Source organism: Culex quinquefasciatus, chromosome 1 (assembly GCF_015732765.1).
Source record: "Culex quinquefasciatus strain JHB chromosome 1, VPISU_Cqui_1.0_pri_paternal, whole genome shotgun sequence".
Classification (NCBI taxonomy): domain Eukaryota; kingdom Metazoa; phylum Arthropoda; class Insecta; order Diptera; family Culicidae; genus Culex; species Culex quinquefasciatus.
In genome coordinates, this window is record NC_051861.1 from 34,998,949 (window position 1) to 35,020,440 (window position 21,492).

Here is a 21,492-nt window from a genome sequence, read left to right on the forward strand (position 1 = left end):
GAACTGGATGACGATTTCTTTCTATACTGAGACGAAAGGAACTTCGTAGGGCGATTTTATACCTTTTCCATTGAACACCTGCACTACGAACTGCAATTTTGATTACATTATATTTCTCGATAATGTTTTGGATTCAAAAACGTACCTCAATTGTTTGCAGACTTTATTGTTCAATAGATTAGACATATCAAGAGATGAATGATTCCCACAAGTTTACAATCATGTTTAATTTGTACATTCCAAAAATGTCAATGGGAAATATTAATTTCAGGAATCCTTATTCAAAGAGAAGAACTTTCGATTATCCGAGGCTTCGTTTATTCGAAGTTGCGATTATCCAAGGTTCGATTGTCCGAAAGTTTGAATGGGACTTCGGACAACACAACTCAACATTTTTTAAGATGATGTCAGTAAACGCTTCGGTTTCGTCAAGGTATTGGATTTGGGTCATCGACAAAATTGGAATTAATCTCGACTATCGAAAATAAGACAACAAGGAAAGGTGATTCGCTTGGTAGAATTGATTTTTTTCAAAGCCTACGGATAATCAAGTCTGGACTGTATTACAATGAAATTTCTTCACACGAACAGCTCAAATTGTCTCGGATTACAAAACTCCGTCCGCAAATCGTAAATCGTTCCTGTTGATAGATGAATCACGTTTCTTGAACCCTCGTAAAATTTGGGACTTTGTAATTCAAAGGCGATGATCACACACAGTCCACGAGTGACAATAATTCTGTGTGAACCGCAACGGTGGGGAACTAATAAAACAGCAATCAAGTTCTACGATTTCGATCTGGCTCTAAAGCCGGTGGCAATCTCGCAAGACATGTGTTGCACGCGTAACAGAACCGTTAAAAAGAACCATTAATCAATTCGAATTGCGGCTCTTTAGTACTGGAATATCCAAATTTGGGTTATTTTATTGATCCAACGATCCTTGGATGATTTACATCGCCTCGCATAATAGTACCAGTTTAGCTGGATTAACGGCAGAACCACCGAGCGCGCTCGTTAACGCATCGTTAGATCAAATTTCAGCTCATCTTGACCATCAAATCAATTACCACCAATTGGGAGCGTAAAACGAGCTGATTTACTCGAACGATGTCTTTGCGCATAAGTCTTGGGGCTAGTTGCAATCAAGAAACTAGGAAGGCACTCAACGACGAGTTATGCTGCACGCTCCTCGTTCGATTCGACTCGACTCCATTTGCTCAAATCAAGTAAACAAACAATTGAAACTGATTAAGTTGACCCTTTGCTTCTAAAACATCGCAAAGTCGCTCTGCCCTGGCTGTCTCCTGAGAAGCTGGACAAGATACATGAACTGCGGTGTATCTTGTGTTTTATTGAAGAGAATCAGTTGTGTTACCTATTGAGTTGCTCCAGTACAAAGCAATTTAAGATGTCGCTTCGTTGGATTTAACTTGTATTCAAAACATTTACTTAGAACTAGAATCCTACAATAACTTAGATCATGGTGTGCACCAACACCCAGGCCCTGTGCGCGGACACCCGGGCGTACACATCGGGCATTCCCATGCCGCACGGGATTCCCACGAGATTACACCGACCAGGGTGTCGTCGATGACCAGCGGACCGCCGGCATCGCCCAAGCAGATTCCGGAACCTTCCGCGCTGCGAGTGCACACCGTGTTGCCGTGCAGACGCTCCTGGTAGCTATCGTCGAACGCCTCCTGGCACTCCTCGTTGGTGATCACGTCCACGTTAACGTACCGCAGGTACGAAGCCGGAGTGCTGTCGGAGATCTACCGAAAGGATCATCAAATTAGTAACTGTGACGCTCAACAGGTCTACAATCAACTTACCGCAGTACGTCCAAAACCGGTGGCAACGGCGTTAGACTCAGCTTCCACGTTGTCACTTCCCAACGTAATCGGCTGAATCGACTCGCTGAAGATGAACGGTCGCAGCACCCGGAGTACGGCCACGTCGTTGGCGTACACGTTGACGTCAAAGTTCGGATGAATCACAATCCGGTCCACGGTGTGCCTTGGCACGGCCAGCGCATCAACGCGGTTGGTTCCGACGATCACCAAAACGTCCGTAGTGGCCTTTCCCTGAGCACAAGATCCCGCCGTAATGACCCATCGCTGGTTCACGATCGCCGCTCCGCAGAAGGTCAGTCCATCCGCGGTCTGCAACGCCGCGTGGTACGGGAATTGATTCGGGTTCGCTACCTCGCCTCCGGCGATACGACCTTGACGGTTCTCGCTGCTGACGGGATTCTTCAGCGTTGCGGCCGACACGGTGGCCACGGCCAACACAAACACTGCGGCGTACTTGAACATTCTGAACTACCGGGAAGGCGACTCCTTTCTACTGAGGTGTGGACTTCCGCGTGGGTAGGTTTTTATACGGTGCCGTTGAACACCTGCACTACCTGACTATAACATTGATTAGATTAGATCCTCCGCTGATAACGTTTGGGATCAATATGCGTGTCCCAATTTGTTTGCCGAATTTGTCGTAGAGTCAAAGATTAAGCTTATCGGGCAATGAATGGGTCCCAAATACGTTTACGAGCAGCTAGATTGTCGTTATGGGCAGGTGTATTTCGTAATTGTACAGCCGGTTTCAAAATTAAACTCCTTATCTGAGTCGGTTGCAACTTCCGCACTGATAGCTGAGAAAGTTCGACTCCCCAAATGACGATAACTCATGACGGAGTTTCCAGTTCTTCAACATTTGTGGAAGATCAGGGTTCCCAGACCATTGTCGTTAAAGGTCGCTTGCTGTTCTGAAGGATCAACGATCGAAAACGCATAAATCGGCGCGATTTCATAAACAACCTTTAAATCATAAACGATCGACAAAGACAAAGCCCAAACAAGTCCCGGTAGGGTGTTGACAACAATTTAATCATGAAATATGGTGTTTAATAATACACCTCGAACACCTCAACACTCTTGTTCCTGCGCAGCATAAAGAGTTCAGTTACGACGAGGAAGTAATGGTAATAAACAGAGCTTGTCGTCGTGCGCGATCGTAATGTTAAACGTGTGTATAATTTCCACTGCACGGGGAAGGTTCTTGAATGTCCCACGATGACAGCCCTGCAGGGTAGACAAGTTAATTATCTGGTCGACACGAGAATGTGAGAAGCTGATGTCCATAGGGAAATCAGGTTGGAAGAGAAGGAATCGAGCAAATTTGTTCAAATATTTGCTGAAATTGATTATTTTAACTGTTGATAACGAAAGTTTAAATACATAATATGTGAAGCAGCGTAGGTGTAAAAGATCCAAAGGTAAGTTTGAGGCCAAGAGTGTTCAAACATGAGCAAAAATAAACAGGGTGCGAAATGTTGTTTGAATTGAGCTACCCAGAGATAGAGTGGAATTGATAAGGACTTTCACACCAGTGAAAGATGATGAAAGTTTTTTTTTTATGGAGGAAAGAAATAATAATAAAACTGATGACTTTTTTTACCATAAGCACAAGCAAATTTAGTCAGTTGAAACTAAACCTGTTTTATATCACTATACAATCTTATTATGAATTCATTTACTCTCAGTTCAATGAGATTAGTATCTAAGGTTGAGGTGGAATGATACAAAAATTAAAAAAAGCTGCCAAGATGCCTCTACAACTTAATTGAAACCAACCCAACTTCATTTCAATCTAAAACTTCGAACAAGCTTTATTTTTAATTTCGCTACATACCCCTACACACTACCCTTTGGTAATGCTAACAATAACTCAGCTCCCCTGCCCGCAATCCTGCCAGCCTGGTAGCGTACGGTGTACACTTTCGCTGAGCTGCTACGATTTCAACAGGGAGACCTTTTGGACGAAACTGTACACCGGCAGCTCTCAACACGGCCCCATAGCTCAGTTGGTTAGAGCGTCGTGCTAATAACGCGAAGGTCGTGAGTTCGATCCTCTCTGGAGCCAGAGACTTTTTTTGCTTTGGACTTTTAAAAAAGGATTCTCATTATGTGTTCCGTCAGTGGGGGTGACTATGGGTCAAAAAACGAAACACCTCTCGAAATTTCTTAATAACAAAAACAATTTAAATAACATCGAAAATCTTTTAACGTAGATTTGTTCTTAGATAGTTTACTTACATTTTCCCAAAATATGGTCGATTTTGATGAACACTACCTTAAATGCCAATTGTTTGAAAATTGACCCAATCTCACCCCTTAGAGGGGGTGACATTGGGTCAAATGAAACTAAAATGATGCTGAAATACAAAGATATGGTAAAAACAAGTCATCCAACAGCGTTTCTTGTTCGAGGGAATCGTATTGACACGCTACAATGTTTGAAGTGGAGATTTTCAAACACTTGGGTAGTTTTCGAGCAATTCTAACAAAAATATTAGAAAAATGATTTTTCGAGAGGTCATTTTGGCCAAAAACGTACCCCAACTTTAGACATCTGCCAAAATAACAGGATATGTTCTAGGAACGATTTTTTTTCAGCGAAGTCATCTTAAGATGTCCCCTACACAACCCTTTTAACAGAATTCAGTTTCATTGAAAAGAATCTGAGAAATGGTAAAATCCGTAAAAAATCACTTTGACCCAATCTCACCCCCCAGACCCAATGTCACCCCCACTGACGGTTCAAAAAAAAATTAAATAAAACAAACTGCTTTGCTTGAAATATTATAAAAAAATTGTTTTCATGCTAAACCTAAATGAAGCTCGATATTGTTTATTTTTATTTTTTAATAGCTTAGAAGTTGATGAGCGAAAATTCCCAAGAAAACGACCATTTTTGAACCTCTCAATTCCCGCGAAAATTCAGACCAAGAAAAATTATTCTATGCATCAAAAATAGGCCAGATTTTAGTTCGATTGAAAAATGGTTGCAGAAAAATTACTTGGAATACCATTATTTTATTTTCGCTGGATTGAAAGCCGGACCGGCTATCTGGTTTCGTTAGAATCAGCAATAGGATCTGGAAAATCCACTGAGACGTAAAAAATCTGCTGGATATTTTTTACGTCTCAGTGGACTAAAATCACCAACTTTTGAGCTGTGGTGCATGACGGACGTTTTTGTTCAGGACAAGTTATATTTTTTTACAGTGTTCCCTCGAGCCTAAGCCGTCGGCTAGGCTAGGTTCATTTTTCTGGTTCAGGTTCACACCACACCTCGGCAAGCATCGTCGGCTCAGGCTCACCGAGTGCCGTGAGCCATGGTTCACTTGGTTCAAACCAGGCGAGGCTAGCCAAAATGAACCTTTGGCTTGAACCAGGCTTGAACCTGGCTTGAACCTGATCAAAGAATGTTAGGCTAAACGGCAAGCTTTGTTACACCGTGACACTGTTTAACCCTAAATCTACACCGTAACATTGTTACACCGTTATATAGTTACACCGTAACATTGTTACACCGTAACATTCGTTACATCGTAGTATGATTACACCGTAACATTGTTACACCATACCATTCGTTACATCGTAGTATGATTAGACCGTAACATTGTTACACCACAACATTCATTACACCGTTATAGTCTTACACCGTAATAGTCTTACACCGTAACAGTATTACGGTGTAACGCATGTCACGGTGTAATCACACTACGGTGTAACGAATTTTGCAGTGTAACGAATGTTGCGGTGTAACAATGTTACGGTGTAACAATGTTACGGTGTAACAATGTTACGATGTAGCAATGTTACGGTGTAACGAATGTAACGGTGTAACGAATGTTGTGGTGTAGCAATGTTACGGTGTAATGAATGTTACATTGTAACATTGTTACACAATAATATTTGTTACACAGTAGCATTATTGCTATGGTTTTCATTAGCCTGGTTAGCCTGGTTAGCCTGGCTTAAGCCATGGTTCATGGTTCACTGAACCAGAATTGAACCACAAAGAGAGGTTTAAGCCAAACCAAGTTTATAGGTGAACCTAGCCTAACCGGTTCATTTGGGAACTCTGTTTTTTTTTTTTTTTTTTTAATAAAAATGTGATTTTTGGAATGTTTGTAAAAATACTCGAAAATTTCTCCAGAAATCCTTTTTTACTGTAAAATGTTAAATGCAATCAAATAGTTCTTTTGTGAAATGCAGATGATGATCACTGTTTTCGAGTTATAACCAAAAGCCATCAGCTCAGCTATTTTAAAACTGTTATTTTTCCCAATACAGTAGTTGTTTGGTAACTGGGCTGAGAACGTAGCCCAGTCACCGAATGTTGCTCGTTAACTGGGCTGGCCGGAAAATAACAAGGGGACCACCGATGCATAATATTTTCCAGATGAAGAATAAAAATAAAAGTTACTCAAATTTATGTACAATGCTTTCTTTTCATATTTTTTTTAATTGTAACTTGAAATTAAACAAAAGTTTGAAAAAAGTTTTTTTTTTATTTATTGAATATGATTATTGTATAAATTAACCCCTCGGTCATTTTGGTTTGTTTTGGTTTTTTGACGTTTGTTTGAGCGCCCAGTTAAAAAGCAGCCCAGTTACCGAACAACTACTGTACAAGCCATGATTATCCTTGAACTTTTCAGCAAATTTCTCAACTAACTTTAAAATGTTTGAACATAAAGTTTACTGGAGTCGATCAAAATAATGAGAGGGAAGCAAATGTTTCAATCGGCACATCCCTGCCGCATTTATTTTCTTTGTCGGCACCAGCCTAGATTTTGCGAGCTTAATGCTCTGCAGAAGACACCCCTGGCTTAATTCCTTAGGCAAAATTGAAGCATTTTTAGAAAATTTGCCAACAGTTAGATTCTAATGTGAAATTTACCGCTCTTCTGATTTCATCCAAGTTGATCCTTAAAAAGATTATTTTCATCAACTTAAACGTTCTAACTGAGACACTTGCTTTCCTATAAAATCAGTAATATGTTCTCTTTGATATAACAACACATATACATACGATACTGCAACTTCCGCTTCCGCTTAAACCGGTTTAAGCTACATCAATCGAGAATCAGTGCCGTCATTGCACCTCGTCATGTTGAACAAACAAAGTCAAAAATATTTTATGAAAAATAGACAAAAATGTTCTTCGCATCAGCACCATCATCGCTCTGGGACGATGATCATCAGCCATATGAGCAACGTGCGTCTAAATATCGTTCCTTTTCCTGTCAGACACGGTCTAGCCAAGCCCGCTCCGGAAGCAGTCGGCATACTTACCGGGCCGCGCCATGCGAGCTCGTTTGGCGCGCACTCGGATATTGCACCAAACACGTGACAGCCAGCATCACTTCGTCACAAATTTTCGAAAATGAATAAGATTTTTTTTTTCTGGGTCGCCCCCAAAAAAGTATCGAATTGAGTGCGCTTCTCGCTTCCTGTGTGCAACGAAGAAATGTGACAATCTAGCGCCGAAGACAAATAGTTGTAAAACATGACAGTTTAATCACGTGAGCAGCCCACAAAAAGTCGTCGAATTTCACCTCGCAACGACACGTGGGGGAGGAAACGGCACGCAGAGAAAAGCTGCGAGGCCACTTCCTCTGACGGGGATAGACAATTTTCAACGTTTATGCCGAGGTTTGTCGCCGTTGCAACGAAAAGAACTGTAGTGAGGAATAATTTTGAAAAAAAAGGTTTACTCTAGTTTACTCTGGCTGTGAAGCAAACGGGAGCAAAACAAAAGCAATTAAAAGAATCTGGAACAAAGAGAATTTTTCTCTTGCTTACTGTCTTGCTCCAAACCAAGGGATACTTGCAATTTTGTGGTTAATAATTGAATAATCATTTAACTTCTTGACAAATTTTATTAAAGCAAACTAAGTTCCGATTCTACCCCATGTAACAGTTCTCTACGAAAAAGACAGCGTGACACACATGCTCATATTATTGACTGAGCTTCGATTCCTCTTTGTTCCCGCGGGGTTTTGATGACCCGAGGAGGATGCTCAAGCGAGAGAAAGAAGGTGTTTTATTTTTAATTTATTTGCTTCCACAAACAAGTTGTGAGACTGAGCAGAGTGATCATCATCAGCTCGCCGTCGTGTCTGTTTTGTCAAAAAAACGAGAACTGATGCTCAATTTGGTAATCTTGGCTGGTAGAACGATTCTTCAATCGTCTCTCGGAAGGTCGAATGTCTCGCTGGTGTGTGAAGAAATTAAAATGGAAATTTGGAGTTTGGAAGGGACAACGGGACGGAACAGAGGATCATTTTTTCACGGCATTTGAGATGAGAGTGATGGAGACGATGATGATGATGTTTACAAACAAGGAAGTTATTATTCCGGTTGCACTTTCTCCGACGGTTGTATGGGGGTGATCACGTATCAATAGAAAGGTACCTGCCACTTCCGGTGAATGAGTGTGGTATTGTCACTTTGATGTAATTTGTAGACTTTTTTCTGAGTTATTTTTATATTTATATCTAACCGTCCTAAAAACAACAATGTCATGATTATTTGTAAAATTTGCTCATAAATACATTTTGCGTTTTTAATCTCCTTAAACAAATTGAAAAATTGATAAAAAAAATATAAATGTTTGCTCGTAATAGCATATTTTAGCTATTTAATTTTTATATCTTAAGAATTCCTCAATTCCAAAGACCACGAACTTCATCTTCGTCCTCAAAAAAATATATTTTCTAAGATCTTTCCTACATGATTTTAATTGTCAATCGTTTACTAACAACAAAAAGTATATATTTACTTCAAGTTTATGAGTATATGGTGAGGCCATATTGTCAAAATTCTGATGAAAAACGTTTTTAACTACACAGAAAAAAAAATCATGGTAATATTACATCTGGGAAGGGGTATTATTGCGGGCGTTAATAATTAGAGTTCACGCGCGGTGGTATGACCGCAAGATAATGGTCGCATGACAGCCGCATGACAACCGCAGAACAAATTTCTGGCAGTTGTCAAAGGTTGCCTTGAGTTTTCAGCTGACTTTTTGGAAAATATTTAAAACAAACCAAGTTGACAGCCAAATCAATACAGAATTTCAGTTCAACTTGCTGATTTTTACACTGCGGTAGTTAGGCGGCAATAATCTCCTGTCATTCCCAGCGATAGAGAAACGTGATTTTATCTCGCAATGAGCAATACATCTTTTATGTCAGAAAAAAGGTGTAATTTTACCTCTGGAAATGTGTAATTTTACCACTTTTCTGGTGTAATGCCACTTTTTCAGTCTAAATTGAGGTAAAATTACATCATAAAAGAGGTAATATTCAACCTTCCAAAATTACAGCTTCCAAATTTACATTAAAAAACGTTACTTAATCCACCGGAAGGTGGTTGCTGCCTTCCTCCTAAAAGCCTTGCAACCACACACTACGAAAGCTTTGGCTAACGCTTATTTAGTAAAGACACTATACATCTGAGTGCTGCCATCTAGGTATGATAAATTTAATGAACCATTTGAAAGCACTGCAGTGTTTGTGTGCGTGCACTGAGCGTAAAGTTCCGACAGCTATCCGCCGGAGCTTTCAAATTATGTAAATAATGACCCTTTTTAGTATCAACCAAAACAGTTTTTCGAACATATCTTTTAAAGTACTGCACCAAGCCGGATGAAATTTAAAAAAGTCTTAAAGAACCTGAAGGCAAATCCAAAAACATAGATCCGGACAAAATCGGTCGAACCAGTTCCGAGAAAAGTGAGTGAGAAAAAAAATTCTACGTCCATCCACACGCACAGACATTTGCTCAGAATTTGATTCTGAGTCGATATGTATACGTAAAGGTATATCTGGGAGGCTTATTTAAAAAGTTCAATTTTTGAGTGATTTTATAGCCTTGCCTCAGTGAGGTGAGGAAGGCAAAACTGTGTAAGACGATTTCTCCATGTTGCTTTGGTGAGCAGCATATCCCAGCACTTGTCTTATTTTTTAAGTTTTTTTTTAAACATACCCCAGCAGATGGAAATGACTCAAGAATATCAAGTTTTGATACGATTTAATAATTCACACTAACACGGGAGGATCAAAACCTGTTAATCCAAGATCTCAACAAGTTATTGAAATACCCAGACAAGCTGTTAAAATAACTCAGATAATAACATAGAAATCGTGCTGAAAATAACTGACATTGTTATTTTTTTTCTTGCAATAACAAACCAATAACAAAAAAAATCAAATAAGCGAACAACAAAACTTGACCGAAATAACATAAAATGGTGTTAGATATCATTCAAAAATTTCAATCAATCACAAACTTTGTTATGATAACACAATTTTTACCTCCTTAACTTGATAAAAAGTTGTAAACTAACAGGCACAAATAAACAATCAATTACTACTAAATAGACGGGACAAGAAGATCAAACTATCGATTCCATAAGAAAATTCAATAACAGGATTTGGAATAATTGCCGATTTGTTATAGAAATGGTATTCTCCCTGTTATTCCCACCTGTCCGGGTAATACCATATTAACCATATGATGGTCATGTTGAATTTTCCTAGAATATGTCATTTTATGCAGTTTAGTTGAGCTGAGAAACATATTTTTTTTCCAAAATTAAGTTTTTTTCACGCTACTGGTACATGCATTTGGTGAGTTGTGAAAACTTAATTTATTAATTTTAAAATAATTATTTTAAAACTAATATTTTTTTAAATATTTTCAGCTCAGTTAAGGGAAAAATAAAAACATAAGAGAGATACTGTAATTTTTCATAACCTTAAGGTGAAGCCGTTGATCATTTTCGAAGAAATTTAATCATCACTCTAAAATGCTCTGTATCTTATTAAATTTAAGGAGTGTGTGAGTATGTGTGTGTTTATGTGTGTGTGTATGTGTGTGTGTATGTGTGTGTGTATGTATGTATGTGACCAACAAACTAGCTCATGTTTCTCGGCACTGGCTGAACCGATTTGACCCGAACCTGTTGCATTCGACTTGGTTTAGGGTCCCATAGATCGAGTTTAAACAGATTGAAGTTTCGATAAGTAGTTCAAAAGTTATGTATAAAAATGTGTTTTTACATATATCCGGATCTCACTTAAATGTTTGTAAACTATGTCCGGGTCGACCTATCATTGGTTAGGTTAATAAAAGACCTTTCCAACGAGACTAAAACATTGAAGATCTGGCAACCCTGTCTCGAGATATGGACACTTAAGTGACTTTGATGTACTTTTTGGATGCCGGATCTCACTTAAATGTATGTAAACTATGTCCGGATCCACCATCCGACCCATCGTTGCTTAGGTTATCAAAAGACCTTTCCAACGAGTTCAAAACATTGAAGAACTGGCAACCCTGTCTCGAGATATGGACACTTAAGTTACATTGATGTACTTTTTGGAAGCCGGATCTCACTTAAATGTATGTAAACTATTTCCGGATCCACCATCCGACCCATCGTTGGTTAGGTTATCAAAAATCCTTTTCAATGAAATCAAAACATTGAAGATCTGGCAACCCTGTCTCGAGATATGGTCACTCAAGTGACATTTATGTACTTTTTTGAAGCTGGATCTCATTTAAATGTATGTAAACTATGTCCAGATCCACCATCCGACCCATCGTTGGTTAGGTTATCAAAAACCCTTTCCAACGAGTTCAAAACATTAATGATCTGGCAACCCTGTCTTGAGGTATGGCCACTTAAGTGATATTGATGTACTTTTTTATTCCAGATCTAAAAAATAGATGAAATTTGTGTACAATTCCATCATATCAGCCATAGTTGGTAATAAGTGAGGAAGGCTCCAACCACATAGGTGGATTAAGTTAGTTTTTTTGTATTTTTTAATCCGACTGAAACTTTTTTGTGCCTCCGGTATGCCCAAAGAACAAAATGGCATTATCAGTTTGTCCATATAATTTCCATACAAATTTGGCAGCTGTCTATACAAAAATGATGTATGAAAATTCAAAAATCTGTATCTTTTGAAGGAATTTTTTGATCGATTTGGTATCTTCGGCAAAGTTGTAGGTATAGATATGGACTACACTGAAAAAAATGATACACGGTAAAAAATGGTGATTTTTAATTTCACTTTTTGTCACTAAAACTTGATTTGCAAAAAAAACAGTATTTTTTTATTATTTTATATGTTTTAGAGGACAACTTTTCAGAAATTTCCAGAATGGGTAAAAAATCTTTGACCGAGTTATAATTTTTTGAATCAATACAATTTATTTAAAAAATCGAAATATTGGTCGCAATTTTTTTTTCAATTTCATTTTTCGATGTAAAATTGAATTTGCAACCAAAAAGTACTCTAGTGAAATTTTGACAAAGTGCACCGTTTTCAAGTTATAGCCATTTTTATGTATTTTTTTTTCAAAATAGTCGCAGTTATTATTTTTTTTTAAATAGTGCACAGGTTTGCCCACCTTTGAAAAAACATATTTTTGAAAAGCTGAGAACATTCTCTATATTTTGCTTATTCGGATTTTATTGATACGACCCTAAGTTGCTGAGATATTGCCATGCAAAGGTTTAAAAACAAGAAAAAAAGTTTCCTTTTGAAAAGGATCTATAAGCTTTTTCCTTTCATATATTTATAGAACCTTTTGAAAAAAACCTCTAGGCTTGCAGGTGTTACGTCTTACGTCAAAAAATGATCTCAAATTAAAGTGGTGTTAACAATGAGATTCACAAACAAAATCTTCAGCTGATTGATTTATTTCGAAAAGTTCGGGGGTAGTTTTCTTTAGCGTGAAGAAGATTTTTTTAGATATTATTTATTTCATCACCTGATCTAGATTGTTTTTAAATTTTGCATATTTTGTTACGTATCTGCGAAGTTTGTGCTTTCATAACCCGATATTTATAATTAATTTCAAATGGCATCCAAAGTCCATTCAGTTCGTCTGAAAACAAACTCCTACACAACGCGTGTGCTTGGAATGTTAATCCACGTATAGAAAGCCCTATTCAAATCATAAAATATAGTTTTCGCGCAAACGGAAAGGCGTAGGGGAGAGTGGGGAGACTTGATCCCCGGGGACACTTGATCCCAAGCCTGTATCTCGTCAGCATGTGGGTAAAACAATTAGCTTTGTTCTAGAAAGTTGTGCGAAATTAACTAAAACTCATTGTAGAAAACAAAGAAAAAAAATTAAAAAATGTTTAGATTCAATTACACACATTTTTCTAAAACGAGCTACAAAAAACATCCAAGAGATCTTTTTTTCTTTGTATTGATATGTATAGAAAACACTCAAAAATTATTCAAACAAATATTTTTTATGCATGAATTGTTTGATAAACTTATCAACTCCAAAACCCTTACGCATTTGATATTAAATTTATCGTCAAACTATTTTTACAATCAATTGTTTAAAAAGTGCGTTTAGGAGACTTGATCCCTGCATTTTTACAGTCACTGGAATCAGCTTCAAGATTAATTAATTGAGCTGGGTTTTCATACATAGTTTCCTTTAGTATAGTTGTACATAACTTACTGCAGTTTGAACCTTTTATCAAAAGTTTTGTAAACAAAAATTTCCAGCTTTTGTAAACATGCTTAATTTTGGGCTAAAAAATAATATTTTAAGTTTTTAAATATTTAACATACTAAACTTGTTATATTTTGAACACAAACGTACAGGTTTTATGTGAAATTGCTGTGACTTATAGAAAATTAAAAGTTTGGATGAATAAGAAACATTTTGCTTAAGATTTCTTCAAAATGTTGAAAGGGGGATCAAGTTACCCCTAACATTTTTAAAATGCCGGTTTAAAATATTTTTTTAAAACGCTTGGCATGATTCGAAGAGTTCATCTGATGAAATATCCTTATAAGCCAAACATAGATGAATGTTTAAGCTTTCAATTCATGCAAAAAGTTTATAGTTTTGTGAGAAATTGACAGAGTTATGTGCGATACAAAAAAAGGGGATCAAGTCTCCCCACTCTCCCCTATTGTTTGCGCATAGGAGAGAGACCTCGGCGTTTAGAAAACAATTAGATCGCCCATTGCGACGCGATCAAAATTTAAAAACTTTAAAAGCGCCACAACCTACTAGGATGCGCGGGAAGTGAACACGTGATTGCTAAAATGTGTTATTGGCCACCGACGCAACTAAAACATCGCAAAGTACGTGTTTGGAATGGTGAATCGGACTATTATTGCTGCTGTAAGATGTTCGGTAAAATCGGTATTAGTGATTTGAATGGGTGAATCTCTTTCCAAATATTCTAACATATCAATGCTATTGTTTAATTTTAGTTTACTAGAATCCAAACAAAATCCATCAAGAAACTTTTAAGCCATTTTGAATTAAAAAGCACGTTCTTTCCATGAGGTAACTTTTGCGATCAACTTTCAAGAGCTAAATCAATACGTTTCGATCTTAGTGCATGAGTAATTTCAAAGACCATAGTGATCTGGCTAACAAAACGGAAATTTTCAATAAGCTGCCGTAACATGGACTTGAGCTGATTCCTCAGCAACTTACAGTGAAAACAATACAATGTTCACACAGCAGGTTACTCATCGAGCTCAGATGAGCATAAACAGATGAATGTCTTAACTTTGAACCCTCTACCCTCCCAGAAACTGATACTACTTTGAAGATGCAACGAATTGCTAAAAACATAGTTTTGAACACAACAATCATTTCTGCGATCTTTTTTGACTTACAGTTTCAAAGATTTTAGTCCAGAACAGGGTCAATATTGTCAGTTTTCAAACATTGGTAGATTGGGCAATAGAGGGTTTTTCTTCTAACCAAATTAGCAAATCAAATTAGGTTATTTATTACCACATTAGATGGCAATCAAAAAACCGCATGTCCGAACCATAAATTACGTAACGAAAGTGTGCAACTTTTGCGGAACCCTGCAAGTTGACCGCAACCACAAAACCACACGTTTTGCATACCAACGGCGAGTTCTTCAACCTCCCTCAGAAGTAAAGAAAAAAGAACAAAACAACGCAAACTTACACGGAATCGTCCGTAAGTTTAAACAATCGATCACCAACGCGTTGTCGTAGCAGGCTGGGCATGCATATGCTTGTTTTGTATGACAAAGGTGCGATTAAAAAGTGAAATGACGCCTACTCAACCCGTCAACCGCGCTGGCAGGCAGGTAGGATTAACGCTGGACTAGCTACTAGAAACCGCGACTACTGCGATCGGCGTGTCGCGTGTTGCATCGCGAAAACTGCATCGGCAACAAGCTTCTTGAATAAAAATGGCATTTATCACTTGTTGCTTGGTCATTTATTTTAGCACGAGTTTTACTCGGTTCTTTGAAGGGTTAGCTGACTCTTTGGAAAGGTTAATAAGCCTAGAAGCAAATTTTATTATTATTTTGAGAACTTTGCTCAACAGTCTCAACGGCTCATCAGCCGTTAACTTCTCATTACAAGCTCATATTTCGCGCTCGATTGTCACGTTAGCCACACCTTCTCCGTTCACGCGACTCTCAAACGTCAGAAAAAATGACGCTTTATCTTAACGGCCCAAGATTAGCCATCTGAAGCGTTTAAGTCGAAATGCATCGCCTACTACTGCCTGTGTTCTCGCGCGGTTTGTTTTTATTGGACATGGCTCGTTTGGGTGTTATTTTGAGCTTCGCTACGGCCATAAATCGTGACCTGCAGTTGGTCGGCTGTCGTCACCACCCGAAACATTGCAATGTTGCGCACAGGTGAACGAGACGAGGATCATTTGTTAGATACCGCTTTAGTGGATGAGAACTTTAAGACACGGTTCTATTCTAAGTCATGTCGAGCAATGTGACGACAGATTGATGAATTGGAGGAAATTTGTAAATTTTATTTGGGTTGGGCATTTTTCCTAGTTTAGTCTTCACCCTATAGCAACTTAAACGTGCAATCTATCGTAATTGCATGGCTTTCTTTCATCATAACCGTCGGCATAACCTCACACGTGCTTCCGGCCGAGATCCGATTGCAAGCCCTGCGGTTAAAGCTATTCAGTAATATCGATTTATTGCTCACGCTCTATACACAACGCTGGGAATGACTCTGCAGCTTAGATCCGTCCACCTCACCACACGCTACACTTGTCGCCCGGATTCATGGCCGTGCCCACCGGACAGCTGAACTCCCTCGCAAAATCCTCCGAGTTGGACAGCGTCCCGATGACCCGGAACTTGCCCGGACTATGGACGGCCGTTTTCAGCTTGTTCCGCGTTGCTTCCGGTCGCATCGCGCCGCACCAAACCTGTCAGTAGGAGAGTTCTTATATCTCTGTAATTTCAGTGAAAAGGACCAAATACCTGAGCGAAATTCAGGAAGAACAACTGCGTGTTGGTGACGTTAAGTCCGGGAAGAGTCTCGCCGCTCAGCACATCCGGATCGGTCTGCTCCGACAGCCACTTGGTGTACGCTCGAAAGGCCTGCTTGATGCCGCCGTTGTCGGCAATGTTTTCGCCCTGGGTGCTTTCACCGTCGATCTGTACGTTCACCTCGTCGATCGTGTACTTGCCGTACTGTCGAACCAGACAGGAAGCGCGCTGGTGGAACGCTTCGATCGCGTGATCGCTCCACCAGCGGTACAGATTTCCGTCCCGGTCAAACAACCGTCCCTTGTCGTCGAACCCGTGCGTCAGCTCGTGTCCGATCACCACTCCGATTCCACCGTAATTCATCGATTTGGGGAAGTACCGGTGGTAGAAGGGAGGCTGCAGGATCCCAGCTGGAAACATAATCTGATTTTTGTTCCTACTATAGTAGGCGTTGACAACGGCCGGAGCCGTATGCCAAGCCGTCTTGTTCACCGTTTGGCCAATTTTGTTCTGATCCGTTCGCCGTATGTGACTCAGTATTCGCAGAGTGTTCTCAAAGTACTTGTCCGGTGCGATCTCCAGATCAGCGTACTTGTCGTTCAACTCCTTGTGTGACAAAATAAAGTCCGGATACCCGATCCTCAACGACATCGCATTGACCTTCATCTCCGCAAGCCGCTTCGTCGGCGTGTCGAGCCAATCCGTTTCGTTCAGGATCTCTCTAAAGGATTGCTGGAGCTCATGTGTCATCGCTAGCGTATCTCTCTTGCTATTTTCGTCGAAGTATTTCCTGACGAACATCGCTCCAACGGCCATTCCCATGTTTGCGTTGACCTATTAGAGTTTAACAAAAAAAGAGAAATTGGAGTTAACCTATTAGAATTCATAAAAAAAAGGAATTTATGGTTAACCTATTAGAAATCATATAAAAGAGATTTTGCAGTTGTCACATTACAGTTTTACATACAAGAGATAATAAATATATAAAAAAGATATTGTTGATGACCTGTTAGAGTTTGACAAAAGTTGATCTATTTAAGTATATAAAAAGAGATATTGGTGATGACATATTAAAGTTAAACAAACCCAGTCAAGAAATATTCTAACAGAGCTGGTTTTGCCAGAATCCTGCTGAAACGGTAGAACGTTGAACATTTCTGCTAGAATGCTGTAAGAATATCCACCTTTGTAAGAACTCTTCTAGAATCCTGCTAAAACTGGGAAAAATGATATTCGATTTGACCTATTAGATTCAACATTTTTAATTTTTTAGTTGACCTATTAGAAAAAGAAATATTGGCGTTGGGCTTTTAAACATAACAAAAAATAGATTATAACAAAAAAGAGATATTACCCGTTGATTTATTACAGTTTAGCAAAAAAAATATTGGTCTGTAAAGTTTTTCAAAAAAGGATATTTGCATCATCTCTTAGAAGTAAAAAAAAAGATGTTGACGTTGGCCTATTAGAGTAAACACAAGAGTTATTAGTGCAGACAATAAGAAGAATAAAACAAACAGAGATATTGTAGTTGACATAGGCCGTTGCAAATATTTTTTGAAGTTTATGCCCCTCTTGACTCTGATCGGGGTCGAGAGGGGTTATGCCCCTCTTGAATATGATCGGGGTCGAGAGGGGTGGCATAAAAGTAATAAAAAATAAAAATTGAAATAACAAGCCATGGTTTCAACATTCGAACGAAAAAAGTGTTTTAAAGTGGATTTTACACCTCCCAGTTGTTTTGCAATCATTAGTTTTAAAAAATCCAAGAATTGAAGAAATTTTTTTTCGACGAAAAAAAACTTTTTGCGGTCCTGTACATTGGAATTCCACAAAAAAAAATAAAATATTTCTATCGATTCCAGATATGGTAAATATGATTTAAAACGCAAGAAAAAGCTTTTCTTATTGTTTTCAGTTAGTTAGACTTCCTTAAAATTTTGAAGTTTTTTTGATTTTTTTGAATTGGGGGGGGGGGGGGGCATAAACTTTGAAAAATATTTGCAACGGCCTTATTGACCTATTAAATTTAACAAAAAACAGATACTGGCGTTGTGCTAATAAACATAAATAAAATAATAAGAGATGACCATTAGAAATTAAAAACAAAACAAAAGGTTGCCCTCTAACAATTTAACAAAAAATCGCGATTAAAAGCTCAAAAAATCCGACAGATGGCGCAAAGCATCGAAGAATGACGATTCAAATTTTCGCTGTTCGGTTACATAGGAATGCAAACTTAAAATTGAATTTACAGCTCTTAGAACAACTTTTGAGAAAAAATTCAAGTAGTACGAGTGTAAACTGTTTGCCCTCTATAAATTAACGCAATAAAAAAAATTTGGAAAAAAATAATTTTGAAAAAATAATATTGTTTAAAATGATATAGCATCAAAAGTTAACAAAGTATCAGCTCGAATTTTTGCTCAAAAGTTGTTTTGAACGCTGGAATTTAACAAAACAGAATTCGCATACATAACCTCAAAGGGCGGAAATTTCAATCGACATTCTTCGCTCTGTTCTGCTACTCAACACTAGGTGTCGCATGTCGTTTGGCTCTTGAACGGCAATTGAGTTATCTAAGCCCGACCTCACACACACTAGCGCACCATTTGTTTTGCTGGTGGGTACAAAATTTAACCTCAATCTTTTTCGTGTACGTACAAGAAATACATGCGCACGTAGATAACTCTATTGGCGTTAACCAGTTCGAGTTAAACAAAGAAAACGAGAATGAGAGACCAAACGGCTTTTACCTGATTTACGCAGTTCTTCCAGCGGGGCGGGCTCTTCTCCCTTCCGAAAAGCACGTTGGAGAATTTTTGCTTCGCCTGGAGGAAACGATCGTCCAGATTGTTAATCCGATGTCGGACAAATCGCCACAGGATGTAGTTGGCCACCGTACGGGGCTCGGTTTGGTCAATCAACAGTACCAGGTCCTTCATGTAGTTCAGCGCGAACATAACCACAAACTCGGAACTGTTGATCGGACGTTCCATGATGATCGAGAGGTAGCGAGTCCAGTCGATCTCCGGAATTTCTTCGTGTAGATTTTCCAGTATTATCTTCCTGTACAAAACCGATACGTTGTTACGTTCCTCCACCGAACTCGTTATATTCGCAAGCTGCACCTCAAAATCAATCATTTCTTCAGCGGTTTGCTTAGCAACTTCCGGCTGAACACCCAGCAGTACAATTACATCGATCATAAACTGTTTGTATCCGTCCAGATACTTTTTGTTCGACGCTTGCAGGAAGTAATCCCTTGTCGGCAGACCCAGCGAAGTTTGGTCAAACTGAATGATGTTCTCATCCGAGTTCTTGATATCCGGACCAACCCACTCAACGATCAGGATGTCGTTGTTGAATTTCCTAATGTGCGCCGTCAAATTCAGCCAGTCAAAGTTGTCCGACTGCCAGTTGGGATTCAGGACGGGCCATCCACCGAGCGACTGCAGCAAATCAAACAGTGGTTGGAGTCCTCGCTTCTCGATCAAGCTGTAGTTCATGCACGAGATGAACAGATGGCGCGCCTTCGTCTCCGCATTGTTCTCTTCGCTGTCCAGCGCAGCGTGCGTCGAAAGCTCTCGTTTCATCTTCTTGATTTGCGCTTTGAGGACCAGCTTGTTCAGCACGGCTCGCTTCCTGATGATCCGCTTCCGCACACGTCGGATGTGCTCCGTTTCGATTGGTTTCAACGTGGTAGCGAGAGTGTTTTCAATGTCAACCAAACTGCCATCTCTGGTTTCCAGCAGGAGGTTCTTCAGCACGATATCCAGACTTTCTCGCAAAATCTCAAATGTATCCAAACCGGCTTTATCTTTCGGGATGGGATTCACGCGTTCCCAGTTACCGCAAGCATACTGATAAAAGTCGTTACACGGATCCGCCGACAGGTCCATGTACTTCTTCATGATATCGACCTGTGTCGCCCGGATGCTCTCCGAGCTGCCTTTGTTGCTCCACGTGCTGGCTTGCGGCACGGACTTCCTGGTTTGCCTCTGCCTGGTAGCGCTTCGCTTTGATCGGTAGATGTTGACCAGTTCTGACTGACTAGGGTCGTCTGGTATCGCCAGCAGATCATCGTACCGTTCGGGCTGAGCACAATCCGCTGGAAGTACCTGTACCACGTGCTTGCTCGGTATGAACGAGGTCCGCAAGTCACGCAGAATGTCCCGTTCTTCCACATCAAGCACTTCGGACAGCGTACTCCGCACAGGCTTACAGCGAGCCTGAATCTCTTCCAACTGATTCGAGTGATCCGGGTAGTAGCTCATTTGTCGATCCGGGTACTTGACCGAACCGACCACGTTGAACCGCGTCAACACTAGGAACAGCAACGCCACCGGCAACATGGCGGCCGGTATCACAAACAGAACCTTCACGAACCGATAGCCGGGACACCACTGAAGACGACCGGTTCGCTCGTTGATGCCCAGCTCACAACCGCTCGGCACCGAGTTCTTCTTAATCGGTTGACTATTCGCGCTGCTCAGCTCCATTTCTCGGCCCTCCTGTGTTCAAATGTGTGCGTTCACAGCATGATCTCTCGCGAGGTTATGCGGCTTGTTATTGTTTACACTCACGCGAGCAGAGGTGATCTTTGCCGACACTTTATCGGTCTTGGTATTTTTCGAGCGCGCTATCACTTGCACACAACCTGCTGCGATCGCCGCACCGTTCACAGACAGTCGTTCCACGATTCACGATCACTCACACAAAGCTCGCCTACTTGACTGATCGCGCGCGGCGGTAGATCGTCAATTGCCTCAATTAGAAATTTGCGGCTGTCGTGCAACGCAAATTAGTCATAAATTGGGATACGACGATCGTATCACAAACGCTCAGGTTACACGTTTGACCTGTTAGCTCCCACTTGATGTTCTACGCGATACCTTTGCGTACGTGCGTAATCCGTTATCTCGCACTTGGGAATCGTTCACCGATGATCACGATCTTCACTGACAGATAATGCACTTCGTAGCACGGTTCTATTGTTAGATACGTCGTCTGGCTCCCGCCTCCTATCGATAACCGGTCAATTCGGCGCACAGATCAAATTCATTTGCGCAAACCGCGGACGCGTGCCTTCCCGGGTAGATTTCGCGCACAGTTCTGAGCCACAGCTGGAAGTAGCACGAGTCCGAGCCCGAGTCTCGCCGGGATGAAGTGATATCGCACTCACGCCAAGATGAACAGCAGCTCTACTCTCTCAGCTCAGCTTCCAGAATCTTGTCTCTGTTGCGCGGCGGCGGTGCGACCACTTAACGGACTCCTCGGGCGAGACTCGGAGGAGCTTTTGTTACTGTTTTTTGTGTGTTTGATGATTGTTATTGTAGT

General features: G+C 40.0%; 1 protein-coding gene, 1 non-coding gene and 1 pseudogene across 2 annotated transcripts; 1 reads left to right on the plus strand and 2 right to left on the minus strand.

Annotated features, from left to right (window-relative positions):
• Window positions 1-1,251: 1,251 nt before the first annotated feature.
• On the minus strand, window positions 1,252-2,368 carry LOC6039185 (annotated as a pseudogene).
• A 1,482-nt stretch (window positions 2,369-3,850) lies between these two features.
• Trnai-aau lies at window positions 3,851-3,924 on the plus strand. The gene has a single exon. It is a non-coding gene; the product is annotated as a tRNA-Ile (tRNA).
• An 11,903-nt stretch (window positions 3,925-15,827) lies between these two features.
• LOC6039182 (neprilysin-4) lies at window positions 15,828-21,413 on the minus strand. The gene is made up of 3 exons (XM_038267006.1): window positions 18,909-21,413; window positions 16,144-16,986; window positions 15,828-16,088 (listed from the first exon to the last, which is right to left on the minus strand). The coding sequence occupies exons 1-3, from the start codon at window positions 20,652-20,654 to the stop codon at window positions 15,912-15,914; spliced, it is 2,766 nt and encodes a 921-aa protein (XP_038122934.1). The 5' UTR covers window positions 20,655-21,413; the 3' UTR covers window positions 15,828-15,911.
• Between the last annotated feature and the right edge of the window lie 79 nt (window positions 21,414-21,492).

Coding starts and splice junctions, on each gene's coding strand:
- LOC6039182 (XM_038267006.1), bottom strand. CDS start 20,654: ATGGAGCTGAGCAGCGCGAATAGTCAACCGATTAAGAAGAACTCGGTG. Junction 16,987..18,908: donor GGAAGAACTGCGTAAATCAG/GTAAAAGCCGTT, acceptor AAACTCTAATAG/GTCAACGCAAACATGGGAAT. Junction 16,089..16,143: donor TCTTCCTGAATTTCGCTCAG/GTATTTGGTCCT, acceptor TCCTACTGACAG/GTTTGGTGCGGCGCGATGCG.